This window comes from Mytilus californianus, unplaced genomic scaffold (genome assembly GCF_021869535.1).
Source record: "Mytilus californianus isolate M0D057914Y unplaced genomic scaffold, xbMytCali1.0.p SCAF_9, whole genome shotgun sequence".
Taxonomy (NCBI): domain Eukaryota; kingdom Metazoa; phylum Mollusca; class Bivalvia; order Mytilida; family Mytilidae; genus Mytilus; species Mytilus californianus.
The window spans coordinates 90,078,565-90,093,717 of NW_026262745.1; the positions used below are offsets into that span (position 1 = coordinate 90,078,565).

General features: G+C 31.1%; 2 protein-coding genes across 6 annotated transcripts in view; both read right to left on the bottom strand.

Annotated features, from left to right (window-relative positions):
- LOC127716007 (transcription intermediary factor 1-alpha-like) overlaps positions 1-15,153 on the bottom strand; it is a 371,430-nt gene that overhangs the window by 213,993 nt on the left and 142,284 nt on the right. The window lies entirely within an intron of this gene.
- Positions 1,737-11,999, bottom strand: LOC127716021 (uncharacterized). Of its 3 annotated transcripts, none has more exons than XR_007988703.1 (7): positions 11,274-11,999; positions 10,120-10,317; positions 8,709-8,824; positions 7,571-7,658; positions 6,348-6,451; positions 2,819-3,798; positions 1,737-1,823 (listed from the first exon to the last, which is right to left on the bottom strand). XR_007988703.1 is itself a non-coding variant. In XM_052222144.1 (6 exons), the coding sequence occupies exons 2-6, from the start codon at positions 10,232-10,234 to the stop codon at positions 3,901-3,903; spliced, it is 426 nt and encodes a 141-aa protein (XP_052078104.1). In that variant the 5' UTR covers positions 10,235-10,317; positions 11,274-11,999; the 3' UTR covers positions 2,388-3,900. The 3 variants fall into 3 exon arrangements, 1 of the variants encoding a protein (XP_052078104.1); XR_007988702.1 differs by having other exon boundaries at positions 2,819-3,903; XM_052222144.1 differs by lacking the exon at positions 1,737-1,823 and having other exon boundaries at positions 2,388-3,903.

Here is a 15,153-nt window from a genome sequence, read left to right on the forward strand (position 1 = left end):
GATCCTCAAGTAACCAGCAGAAAGGAATTGAGGGCCTAGACCTTTTGCTGAAAATTAAAAAGAATGGTAATATGCCTCTAGATTCAGACAAAAAAAGATTTGATATAATGGCTCTGTGTTTCAACACAGGGGACTGAGTCTCCTATGAACAAAAGAAAAAGGAATTAAGAGCCCACATCCTTGGTTTAAAACTTGGGAACAGGCCTTAACATGTTAAGGAACAAACGAAAAGTAATTGAATTATTTAACCTTAGTCAAAATTAAATTACAAATTTGAAATATTATACCAGCTTTAATCAGTGCTGTTTATTGGGAATGTATTTCCAAGCAATCGTTGTTGTAACGCCTTAATTGTCGTCATCTTTGAAATTTTAGAGTTGTATCAGTTCATATCGCACATTACTGTTTTTATTTAAAGCATATCTTTGCAGTCTCTGTTGTAAAAAACTATATAACCTTCGTCATGCTTTAAATTTTAGAATTGTACAAGCGTCTAAACTATGATGATCGGTTTTAGCTGTTTTATTGTAAAAATTTCAAGATTGATATGATTCATTTTACTTCATAATCATACTGATGAAGGATATCTGTTTTCCGAAATATTTTACATTTGTTCATATTATCATTATTTTGTGGTGATGTTGTGCCCTTTTAATCTTGTCACATATTATATTTTGTAGTGTAATGTATCATTATTAAATAATCCATCGCCCCGTAAGATTTATCATTGGCTATTATTCAGTCATTTAATATCAATATATACATGTATATTCATATATACTTGTAGTCTGTTTAAAAAATGAAGCATATGTTAAAAGTCATAATTAGAAACACCTTGACCTCATTATCTATTTTCTGGATCATTAACCTCAAATTGAAAAGATCAAGTTATGCTTCAGTTAAGGTTTACGAGTTATAATCATTTACTGCTCGTATCAAAAACATAAGAGAAAAGAACTCTCATATGGTATCTACTGATTACTTTGGTTACATTTTTTTTTCGAAATCCTGAGGATGTAAGAGCAATTTGAAAAAATAAATCAGTTATGTTTAAGAAGATCAATCACACAAAAACGGTATTCTGAGAGGTTACAATAAAAAGAAAAGCATTCGGTTAAGATTACACAGATTCAAAAGCCAAAAAACATCCTGTTCTATATCATGGACAAATAGAAAGACCTGCTAATATTATTAAAAACGTAACTAGACTCAAATGAGAAAAAAACATTCGAGAGGATAGAAACCAAGAGACACCAATAAAATATCCATTTCAAAACTGCTCAAGTACAAGCAATCTTTATTGAGATGTATTACATTGCATATAAACTTAACTTTGACCTATAACGGTTAACTTTTACAAATTTTGTATTGGATTGAGAGTTGTCTCATTGACGCTCATACCACATCTTCTTATTTATACTATCTGAAAAACAGTACAAAAATGTTCTTTGATCGAAATGCATATAAACTATACATCAGACTGTATATCTGTAAAGATTTATATACACAGCTAGTATGTATCTTAAGTTATTTTACATCTACACAGATGCACATATGAAGATAAAATGTAAATTAAAAACAATGTATAATATATACATTTTAATATGTTTATATTCAGTTTATATGCATCGGATCTGATGTATATTTCGTTGAAAGCTTTACAGACGTAACGTTAGTTTGAGGGAGACTTATAGAATATCAGTTACTAATTACAGAAACAGACTGAAATAGATAAGTCAGTTTAAAGATTTTAATGAACCAAACAATCGTCTTTTTGTGAAGCGCTTCGGTGGCAGGGTACATTATATCTAAGGACAAATCTTCTGAAAATACACAACATATTAATTGTTAGTCCATATATTCTACAAACAATTAATAAAATTAAATAAAACAAAAAAAATTCTTCACCGAATATTCCACAAAAGGTTTTTTTACAATTTTAAAATGTCGCGGTATAAGTCTCGGCACCGAATTTATGCACCAGACGCTGAAATACGACTTTCATACAAGTGAAACGTTTAGCTAGCAATAAAACTAGGTTTAATCAACCATTTTCTACATGCTTGTTCTAAATCAGGAATATAACATTTGTCTTCATTCGTTTGATATGTTTTATCTTTTGATTTAGACTTTTAATTAAGGACTTTCCATTTGTCAAAATGTTTAAATTTGATAAATAGAAGATGTTATCATTTCGGTTTGTCCTTAGTTACAGTCAAGTATCTACATAGTTTAAAAGAGTATTGTCATCCAATGACATTTTAAAGAGCCACCACATATTTTGATAATCTGGAAAGAATTACAATTATTTGAATAAAAAAAATGTTCGAAAAAAAACACATAATTTCTACATAAAATGAACGAAAAGACTATATCAATGAGACATATTCAAATACATGAGAAGGTGATATACAAGGAAAATGGATGATTCCAATTATCTAGTAAATCAATTATTGTTTACATATGTTATAAGGATAAACTACTTTTGAAATTAATAGTATCGTCGATAATGTTAAATGTTTGGCAACTTTCAAAGTATTTTTCTAATATACATGTACGTATTCGTGTAATTTCATCTAGTTATTAATTAGAATATGCATTTTATTTAATCTTACGGATTGTGGATTCATTATTATGCATTGGATACCAATTTTCGTAGATTTTACTGGCACAGGGAAACCATGAATTTAAATGTTCAACGGATTACGAAAATATCCATAAAAACGCAAACAGAATATGTCAAAACTACGAAATCAAATATGCACGATAATTCTAAGTTGTCATCAATTCTACAAAAAAACAATGTACCCATGCATACCTATTTTCGTAACTTTCGTTGGTACAGATGAACCACGTAGTTAAAGGTTCAATGAAAAGCACATGTTCTCTTGGTTTTTTTGCGGACTTGGCCAAACCACGAATTCAGATATCCACGAAAAGTGTTCCTTTATCCAAGAAAATTGGAACCCACAAAAAGTAAGTGAATCCACAGTATTTTGAAATTCAAACATGCATCCACTGAAGCGTATTCCTCAGTATTTGATAATGACGTATTTGTACATGTATAAATCGTCACACGAGTCATATCAATAAAAAAACTCTGTAATAGAACCCCAAAATGTTGTACGACTTTCTGAATCTTGGATAATATTTTCTCAGAACATTAAAAACAAGAATATATAACTTTATGATATGAAAAAAATATTCATTTTGATAAGTTACTTTTGATTGGATCGATACAGCGATTTTTATAAACTCCAGATATATGGCATTCACCGAGGATAACAATTGTTTTAGTTTATAATACGCTCCAATTTCTAGTATTTGCTCAAGATATGTAACTACACTTTTTCTATTTTATATATTATCTGCGTTTCATAAGTTAAAAATATATAAGAGAATGTCTTAAAATTGACATCGACAAAAATGAGACAAAAATCAAAATTGTGCATGACGTCATGAGCCTACATTATTGACCTTACCTAGGGAATTTTATTTTTGTTACACGTTAGATGTTCTAAATCTGATAATAACCTATCATGATGTTTTCCGCGGTGAGTATAATCTTTTATTAAAGAAGACATGTTTTTGCCAACGAGAAAAGAGAATGTTTAAGTCCTATAATAAAAATATGAGTCAAACTCACTCTTGGATATTCGCAAACGAATGACGCAGTAACAGAACAAGTTCTTGGTCTCCAGTACCAAACCAGAGACCCAACAAAGATAGGACTCATTCCTAAACATTCACTATCAGTATTAATAAAAGTCTGTAGTCCTGCATTTGTTGCCGCATTTACTGCAAAAAAGTGTAATAGTTGCAACTGTTGTAACATGAAAAGGACTAAACATTCACCATCAGTATTAATAAAAGTCTGTAGTCCTGCATTTGTTGCCGCATTTACTGCAAAAAAAAGTATTCGTTGCAACTGTTGTAACATGAAAAACATGTCAACTGTGAATAAAATAAAATAAAATATGGATAATCAGAAAATTAAAACAAACAAACAGACACAAAAACGAAACTGAAAAACGTGTTTTCTTGTTTATGTGTCATAAGACTGAACTTAACAGTACAGTAATATCATCTACATAACATAAAGCTCTCTTCCCTATAACAAAAATTAAACATATCGTTTTAGCAAGACATTACGATTTTTTTCACCTAAGGCATGAACGATTGAAAATTTAAATATCGTGCTTCTGCTAGCTGATAGCTCATTTTCATGACCATATATTTAACTTATAATTATTTAACATCTATCAACACCAAAGATTCATACCTCGTTTGCCTAAATTTTGTGAAAACCACAACTTCTGACGGGGGTATTTGATAAAGGTATAAGTCCTAAGTCAGGAATCTGAGTTTCAGTGGTTGTCGTCTGTTTATGTGTTTCATAAGTGTTTCTCGTTGATATAGATTAGACCGTTATTTTTCCCGTTTGCATGGTTTTACATAAGTAATTTTTGGGGCCCTTTATAGCTTGCTGTTCGGTGTGAGCCAAGGCTCCGTGTTAAAGGCCGTACCTTGACTTATAATGGTATACTTTTATAAATTGTTACTTGGATGGAGAGTTGTCTCATTGGCATTCATACCACATCTTTCTATATCTATAGACTTCAAATACAATATATGGAACTAAGAGATGTATGAAGTACCCTAGTTTCGAAATGATCATCATATTTGTTTGAACTTTTGGCCCTGTACGTCATATACAGTAAGTCGAAGTTTATCATTTAGGAGATAACTGTATTGTATTTTAAGCTTCGACGGCATCAATTGATGATTTGATGATCGATCGCAAATCAAGTTAACTAGTGACGCGGTAGCCAGTTAACGGGTATTTGCTACCATCAAATCACCAATTGATGCCGTCTGAGCTTAAAATACAATATTGTTATCTCCATTCTAATATATCTGACAGAAAACCACGTCAAATCATGCATTTAAATTTCTGTCATACCTCGTCTGCGCTTGCGCGTATGTTTTCATAGCATCAACCATGAAAATTAGTGACGTTATCCAATCAAAATGAACGTTACAAACGAAACGCGCGTCTGGCGTAAATATAAAATTTAATCCTGGTATCTATCATGAGTGTATATATGACTATGATTCATTACTAGAAATAAATGCATCGTCTTAAAAAAAGTGACATAACAGAAACAGATTATGACCAGATGTTTAATTTCTTTTGCGACCCTGTAGGTACCACATGTAAAGCAGTAACTTGTTGCCCATCAGCGTTCCTCAGATCTACCCGATTCATATCAGGGATTAAGTTATTAATGAATAGTTTTTATATGATTTTAACTGCTAATTATGTTAGTGATGTTTGTCCTTAACAAGTTTATGGTGTTTGTCTTTGTATGTTTGTTGTCTGTTTGAAAGCCCTCTTTGAATCTTCTCCCTTTTTCATATGAGAGAAAAGTATAAGAGTTGTATGATTAGAAGACATTGTCGACAGACCGTTGAAGACCCTTATGTAGTGAAATAGGATGCTATAGAAAAAATATTGCCTATATTGATAGTATAATCCAAAGGCCTCGTTATAAATTTTCTACTTTTATGAAAAAGTTGTCACGTATTTCAAAATCCTGCTATCGGATATTTGTATTGGTATTGCAAATATTCTGTATTGTTATGATCTATGTATGAATAACGGTGCGGCTTTTGGTCCCATAAGTTGATTTAGAGGGGGTCCTAATTACTTCCATGTTACAAAGATACAGATTGACAATCAAATTCGTAAGTAGAAAATAACTTACAACGTCATGGCGAAAAAGGAAAACAGACAAACATTTTTTTGCAAAACACAACATTAACAACTAAAGAATTAGCAACACAAACCCCACAAAAAAAGGGTTGACATCAGGTGCACCGGCAGTGTAAGAAGATTCTGCTCCACATGTGGAAAGTTATAAAACACGTTTAAGTATAAATTTCATCAGTATTTCATTTTTCTTCAGAAGCTGTAAAGAGGAGTAGCTATAGTATAATCGCTTTAACCCTATTACAGTATATAGAGAAATTACAGCAAAGACTAAGATTTGAATTATTACTATTAAAAGAAACACTGCATACTATTGTGTGTGTCAAATCGGCGAGTTCTAATTATTGCGATGGTTACCCAGTCGCAAAATTCACATTAAAGAAAAACCTCGCAATAATTTCTGAATGTTATTACCAACACATATCAGTACATTTCCCACACCTGTGTGGTATGGTGTTCCCAATATAAATTGTTATGAATACCATAAAAGACAAAAATAGCAGCAAGTTGATTTAGAAGAGCTCATAGTAATATAAATATATATTCATTGTAATTATCTTAAATTTTAAGTTACCTCCAAATGGTACCTGATCCAATACAAATCCAGTATTGCCAATTTTAAATACAAACTTTCCATTAATGTCTTTTTTGCCACCAACCCACAGCATTTCTCGTTTTCTAAAAGAATGATATTAAGCATGTTAAGGTTAGTAACTTCAGAAGGTAGTTTATATCAATGTAAATTAAAACTTCTGTAGAAAAAAGGATTTTGAATCGAACAAATACCGACAACACCATTTCTTTTCTAGTTAACTATTTGTGGAATAAAATATACCCTTTTCTTGCTTATTTATATAATGTAAATGATTAGTATCTTTAAAAAAATATTTTTAGAAATAAAACTAAAAACTAAAAAATTTCAAGAAAAAAGAAAGTTTTATATGTTAACAATTGCAACAATACTCATTATTGTAAATTTAACTAGTAGGCTATGTTACAAGACTTGAAATTCAACAGACGACATAATATGATCTTTGAAACATTGTTTTCAGACAATCCACTAATTTCAAAATATTTGCCGTAATTCATTGTCCACTGAATTTATAAATGATATAGTTGATCAACATTATACATGTTATATATTCCATGTAAAATGACGATTTTGATAAACCTGTTCATTCATGCAGACATCTAAGGAAGTACTTTTTATCAAAAGAATCATCTACATAATTCCTTTTTTTCAATGTCAAAAGTAAAATCACAAAAACACTGGTCTCCGAGGAAAATTCAAAGCGGAAACTCTCTATTAAAATGGTAAAATCAAAAGCTTAAACACATCAAATCTGAGATAAATCCTGTGATAAGAAAAAGTTATTGGCATTTTCATTTTGATCCTGTCATTGTCCTAACATTGGGCCAGTATTTATTGTAAGCCACCATGCAGTTGAAAATGATGGCACACAAACCACATATTCTTATATCTTTTAACTTTATAAAAATATAGAAGACGCACCTGTTTCATGTTATCTCGGAAAAAAGCCCGTTTACTATTAACAAAATTAGAAGGCACTCCTTTCGCCTTAACGCTGAGGTAAACGTGGAAAGAAACGCCCATTTACGTTTGATGTTTACTACAATTTTGGAGTAAACGCAGAGTTAACGCGGTGTTTACATGAAGTGCACGCGAGTAAATGCCGCGTGTTTTTTTTCGTGCTTCTATATGTAATGCTTGGTCTGCAATCAACTGTATATTTTCATCGATAAAGAATTATCATTGATATTTCACTCTTAACTTACCAAGCATAAGTTTAGTCTGTACGGAATTGGCTTCCGCCTCACTGTTTGGGTTCCACAGGAAAGCTCCAGGAGTCATGGCACATGTCCTCTAATGTTGCAAAAAGAAGACATCTCTAATGTGAATCATTATTTCAACTACCTATTTTTATAAGTAGCATGATATATTAATATGAATGTATGTCTGTTTTAATTTGTTTTTGTATCATATAAGAAAACCATTTGACTTTTATTTTGTCTTAAGCTTTATAATCTACAATATGTTCAACTTGAACCTCTGCTTATACGATGAAAAAAATAATTGTTTTTTAGTTATTGGTTACTATTATTACCCAGACAATTCAGTTAACATAAAACTAAACTTCAATGTTCTTAATTCAACTTTCGTTATGTTCATGCTGTCGTGTTACTCAATAACCCAAATCTTATCTTATCACTTATCTCAGTGAGCTGTCGAGACTAGAAGGTCTACTGCATATCTATTTTTTGTTCGGATATGAAGCCTTCTTCAACGATTTAAAACTAGAATCTTTCATAAACGTGATGATTTTAACACCCCAATAATCAATATTCCCTATCTTAGCAGTAGCATACCACTTGGACATTCTTAAGGAGGATACTCATCAGAATTAATTGGTTGTTCTCGTGTATGTTCATACTACTCTGATTTTATTAGATTCGTTACATAAATTGTTTCAAGGAATAAGCTACTTAAATCGCCACTACATGCGTTTTATAACCTCGGTTTCGTTTTGTGACCCTTGATTTGTTTTCGGTTAATCGGTTTATGACTATTGAACAGCGGTTTACTTCTGTTGACTTTAGTTATGGTCACCATTACGTACAACAATGTATTTGTTTACCGCTACGGTATATTTAGATCTTTAGCTTATAGTTTTAAATATTCAAATACCAGAATATTCTTTGAATCTGTTATGTCAACCATTGTGTCAGATTCATACTTGTGCCATTTTGACTAAGTATGGCTTTGCATAATGGGTAACGTATGCATAAGAGGAGACGCGATGTCAGTGTACTCTGTCTCGTTGCAAAAAGAAAAATTGGACTTATTTGAAATTATATGATATCAATATGTTACGAAATAAAGAGTTTAAATTGTTTCTATTTTAAAACTACTCACCCAAGCGTTATACCATGATTTCTCAGTATTTCCACTATACAGGTAACAATTAGGGCTAGCATTTTGGTCAGTAAGCAACACATAACCATTAGGGCAATTTGTTTGAATACATGGTGCTATAAATATGACAACATTGGAGTTCAAAGAATTAAAACAATGGAAAAACATAAATGAAGATAAAGTTACCACGTTCAACACAATGTTTTGAATAATTCTAAATGCAAAAGCATTACAAAAGAGGCGGAGGTATCATAAATTGAAAATAAACTGCCAAAGACATGTCATCAGAGAGAAAAAGAGCTAATTTATACAACAAATTGCAAAAAACAAGCAACAGTCTACAAAACACAATAAATAATATTAAAGACTGTGCAACACCAAAAACCGGGGTAATCTCAGGTGCTCCGGAAAAGTAAGCAAATATCGAATTAACGTTCTGTCCACAAATAGTTCGTGCACATGTAATATTATCGATATGTATCATGTTATGTTTCTATTAAAACAAAATGATGAAATATGAATATAAGAACTCTGGGATAGAGTGTTAACGTAAATGAGACCGTAATCAACGACACAAATAACCAAACATTTATTGACCGATGTTTTATTAAATGTGTCTTGTCTGTGTAATAAGTTGTTCAAAATGCATATTCTGTCTTAAATGTCCCCTCCAAACCGATCACCTACCCCCATCCCCATCCCTCGCCCACACACAAACACACATGCAAACATATACTTTTCATAAAAAAAAAGAAAAAGAACTCGGTTTATTAAGTAGAGTTTATTTTCAGTTTATCACTACCTTCCATTGGAATGTACTAAAAAAAATAAAAAGTGAATGTTTTAAAACAATAATTTACATGTAGGCCATTGTAAAAGAGAGGCAAAATTTTCAAAAGGTATCGTTCGTCCTTAACATGCATGGAATATTTGCCACTGGACGTTAAGCAACCAACAACCAATCATTAGGAATATTCCAACTTATAAGTTGAAACCCAACTCATAATGACATGGCAGTATAACAGGGGAAAAACATAAAACATAACCACAGTATACAACTGTAAACAACATAAAGCATAACAAATTAAAGACATATCAACACAAAAGTGCTTTTTGTCTAGACACGATAAAGCTTGCTTCAAATAAAGGTGGATATACACATCCAAATGTATTGGTAACATTATAGATTGACAATGTAATTATGACATCTATAGCTTAGTTATTCAATGTTTCTGATAGACGCACTAGAAAATTGTTGCTATATGAATCACAGACAGGTGCATACATCACTGAAGGACTACTTCATACTACATATAGATCGAGGCCGTTGCGATATTAAGGTAACAAGAGGGGAATACCGACATTTGTTATATCTTAACATAAGCTAAATGATTTTGTCAATAATACTCACTATTTGTTGTTGATGAGGTTTGCGTTGTTGATAAGGCTTGCATTGTTGGAGTCAAAGTTACCTGACTGACACTAGTTGTTGTACTGGGAATCATCATTCCCATCATAGCCATCATAGGTACCGTAATCAAAGATTGGAAAAAAAGTAGGGAAAAAAAAGATCCAAAGCCGTTTCCAAAAAAGTTTCCTATAAAAGTTTCTGCAATGGATTTTGAAATAAAAGATGAGTAAATGTAATACAAATAACCAATGATTATAATTGATAACTACTTAGTATAGTGTTCTTTCAACACCAGATGAAAATAGTTCAAACATAAGGTTGGTTGTGTTAAGTCATCTTGAATGGCGTTACCGGTATCACGGATGATAAATGTATATCGTCAAGTGTCAGATTTCACATTCAAATCTATATGCATCATACATGTACGTGTGATCTTTAGAATATTATTATGTTCTATTGTGATCAGCTCAGCAGTCACGTTTAAAATATTTTTCAAAGAACTGGTATGTTTAAAACATCAATGCATTTACTGGTAATATTACAACGACCAAAAGTGTTGTGTTCAGTTGGAATTTTTGTATTGACATTATTATGTGTGGTTTACATTTTTTTACGTGTTGTCGATATTACAAGTATATGATAAACACATTGCACTTGAAATTTGAATTCATGAAACAAATAAAAAATCATTTTTAATGGCGCTCCGAATATGAAACTATGAACAAGTGTTTAAAACTTTTTGTATATTTTATTTTGCTTATGGTTTACTGTTTTATTTTAAAGTTGTCCGAATTAAAAAAAAAACAAGTGTGCAACAAAAGTAAATTGCAATATACATGATATAGAAATATCAATATGTTATAAAAATGTATAATTGCAATACAGAGTTTACATGGTTCCGCATTTGTTTTTGTTTTTTTGTACTCTATCAAAGCAAGACGGGCAGTTCTTTTGTTGTTTTGTTGTTTTTGTTATATTTCTTTCGACAGAACAGTGATAATTAGTTAAGAGTATTAAGAGGCGCGGAAATACTACTTCTTTAGCATGTTAAATGTACAATATTTATAATATATGAGTATGTTGAAGTCACCAATACTGACATTGATAGGAATTATACATTTTCAAAGACATCTGTTTATTAGTAACGCATTTACCTCAGGCATCGTCTTCAATTACTAACAAATTTGGCCGTTCTTCTTCAGCATTTTGAAATACTAAGCTTACACATAGTGGAAGGAAATCCACGATCAGTACTATAAATATAAGCTGAAAAAGAGAACATAAAAGTATGTGATATTTAAGTTTTTAAAGCAATTTATTGACGCAATGAATTAAAATGCATTCAACATAATACTGCTCAGCAAATTAAGTATTTGGTTACATGATCATTTAAGATATGGTATGATTGCTAATGAGACAAATATCCACCAAGATTAATTGAAATGGATGTAAGCAATTATAAGCAACCGTACGACATCAACCATGAGACAAACCCATACCGTATAGCTATACCAGCCCCAATTATATGTTTGGCTGTTTAAAAAGAATTCAATGTGCACTGAAAGATGTGTTTCTGGAATTTAAACATTATTAATTAATTGGTAGCAACATAATTATCTGACCATTTTCTGCAATCAAAAGTCATCAAATGATCAAGTTAAACGATTACAAATCAATTTGGTATTATTTCAAAGTAAACAAAAATCATGATTTTCTTGCCTTCAGAAGAAAATGCGTTTAAAGCAAGCACATTTTTGGAAAGTGCTACTACATTTTGTGTATTGAAATTTCCCTCAAAATGTAAAACAAATTTTCTTCTGATCACTTCAAACAATACAAAAACCTTTTGTTTTTATCATAGCCGTGTGCGTTACGGCAAAATAAAACTTTATTTAAAGATTTGAAAAATGTTATAAAAAAGCAAAAGGACTTCTACCACCAGGGAGCAGGCTTTTTAAAAGTTATTTTTGCATCTTTTTTGTTTTTGTTTAAACATTTAGAATATCTATAAAACTTTACACACTTCGAAGTAAAAATGTAACCACAGAAATGAAAAAAAATAAAGTAATACATTTTGTTGAGAAATATATTTCTCACTATTGTTAGGATACCAATGTATCGGAATTTTTTTATAAATTGTTGAAGAAACTTTGATACTTTCATTGCAATATAATCATGAACTCCATTCTTGCAGTGAATATAATACTAGAACGCCATAAACAGGAATAAATATATACGAAATTCCTCTGATTTTAAATGAGTTAGTGAAAGGGCAGAACCCTCAATTGCATGCTACATTAATTTACAGGATGGAATATTTTGAAATGTTGGTACTTTTATCACAGCAATAGCTCCTCATCACAAAGGCATCTAAAATAAGTCTTCGTCCAAATATGGTCTAAACTTTAAGTACCGTTTGTTGATCATTCATAATTTAGACTATTGAAAAAGGGAAATTCTTCACAAGCTTACAGTACTGCAATAAGACATAGTGGTGATACACTTTTGCAATTGTAATCGAAGTTCTGTCATGAAAATGAACAGCCAACAACAAAATCAATACATTAAAACTAACCTTATAATTTTGTGCCATCATGAACTCTCTTCAGATTTATGAAAAATGAAATGTTCACTATGATATCATATGTTTTTTAGTGTGTTGACCTTCTCCTGAATCCTACGGTTTAACTATTAAACATCGATGTCTTATTCGAATATATGCTTCCGTGATATGTTGACAAATCAGAAAGTCAACCCACGTGTTTCTTAGGGTGAACCTGTTTTTTTTTCGAAGAAAGGTATACAAGTACCAATGTAAGTTCATAGGGACTGATATTTGATGACCAAGGAAGTGTTATATGTCTGAAAACAGTGATGTATCTGTTTTGATGGATATAAATTATAATGATCTGTCCAAATCAGCTGTTCGAGCATAGTTGATTTATATCAAGTGTTTTTTAATCATTTGTGATCAATATTCAGTTCTTGGAAATTAAATGTCAAATTTAAATCTGACAATTGATGTGATAGACGTTTTAAATATAATTAACATTTATTAAAACAACTTATTTGATAAGCATTTTTTTGGTAAATTTAATGAAATCTTTCCATAAAAATTACATTTAGATGTGAAAATGAACCGCCAACATCAAATACATTGCAGTGATACTAACCTTGTCATTTTGTGTCATCATGTTCCCTCTTCAAATGTACGGTTAAACGGGATAAAATGGGATGTTCAGTATAACATGTATAATATCGTACGTTTTTTAGTTTATTGACCGGTGAAACGTCGATGTTCTTTTAAAAATGAATGTTTCCGTTATCTGTTTGAGAAATTAGAAATCGCCTACATGTATCTCAAGGCAAATCTGTTCATTTCGAATCATTCGACTCATGTCCACCGTTCAATATGTAAATGCCAGAAGGAATATAATACAACTGTAAGTTAATAAGGATTGATGTTTTTAATCAAAATGAAGTATTATATTTATTAAAACAATGATTGAGAAGGAGCTTTTTACCATATGTGCAGTTGATTGTCTTTTTATTAATTTTTGGTTTCTTTCCATGGTAATGTCAGTTTGATTTCTATTGATGACTTTCGAATGTGAATAAACTAAATGTCTAGGCCTGCATCTTACAATATATCAGTCGGTTTGTTTGTTTGTTCATTTGACTGTTTTCTTATGAAACCATGCAATAATACCGACATAAATTTGTCATTTGACAATGTATCACATTTATCAACTTCAAACATTTCAAATCCAAGCATGTTTAATAATCTTAAACTGTGCATAGCTGTATGGACAAAATAGACTTGAAGATAAATCTTTATCAAAGGTCAAGTGAAAGAATTGAAACCTAAACCTCGACTTATCAATGGAGACTTCTAAAATGGGTATGATTTAAACAATGTCAATTACGAATCACTGACTATTGAGATAATGACCTTTCGCTGATTAACATTTCACCCGTAGTAGTATCAACCAAAATAGGACCTATAGAAGCCGACTTTGTCAAGGTGTAGACATTTGTTATTTGATATCACAAAAGACAATACTATCGTTAGAATGTTTTTCCGTAAAGAGAAAACTGAATGTATTTGTTATTTTTCCAGTTTATTATTTGAATCATCAATGCATATCCAATATGAAAAGAAAGATATAAGATATGATTACTAGTGAGGAAACAGTGTTCGTTGTCAGTATTTTTTTTTTTTTTTTTTGGTTTTATGAGTTTGTTTGTCCCTCTGGTATCTTTTGTCTCTCTTTTAAAGACAGATCGACCAGTTCGTATGCTTTTTACATCTTTCAAGCTAACACCGCATAACCGTAGACTTATCATCAGAGATATCTCAGTTGTTCTTGTCATCGCTACTCCTTCGCAACCGTAAACGATACTGACAAATACGTTTTTTTTGGCAAAATGCTTATAACATCTTCAGGATTTCGAATACAAATATGACCAGAGTAATCCTGATATTCCATACGAAAGTTATTTCTCCTAATTTCTATGATGTAATCGATATGTTTCTATATCTTGTAATCATTAATTGATAGATATCTAGAGCCCTCATATTTATAGTCCAGGAACAACAAAAAAAACGAAAACGAGACCAAGGTAGTCTTTTTTATTTTGACATTGGCTTCATATGCTTTTACTCAGAAAGAGATATAGACACATCAATTTAACAAATAATTGGTCGCAAATGTTATAATTTGAATAACAGTATTTGTCAAATTGATATCCGACATTTTTTTTGCGGTTTCAATGCCCCTGAAATTATTTAATCTACATATTACCTAATTACAACTTTAAATGTTACAGCATATCAAAGTATATATGTATCTAATATAAATCGATCAATCAACCAAGGTCCATTTATCGTCGACGAACTCGCCCCATCCCGCCCTCGGTATGTTTGAGTTACCACAATTATATTAGAATTAAAATTGCCTTCTTTTCTGTGATGTTTTTGAAAAATGCAATCCGACACATGTATAACTTTCTGAAAGAGAAATCTGCTGTAAT

Coding starts and splice junctions, on each gene's coding strand:
- LOC127716021 (XM_052222144.1), bottom strand. CDS start 10,234: ATGATGGCTATGATGGGAATGATGATTCCCAGTACAACAACTAGTGTC. Junction 8,825..10,119: donor AACCTCATCAACAACAAATA/GTGAGTATTATT, acceptor TCATATTTATAG/CACCATGTATTCAAACAAAT. Junction 6,452..7,570: donor ACAGACTAAACTTATGCTTG/GTAAGTTAAGAG, acceptor TCATTCTTTTAG/AAAACGAGAAATGCTGTGGG.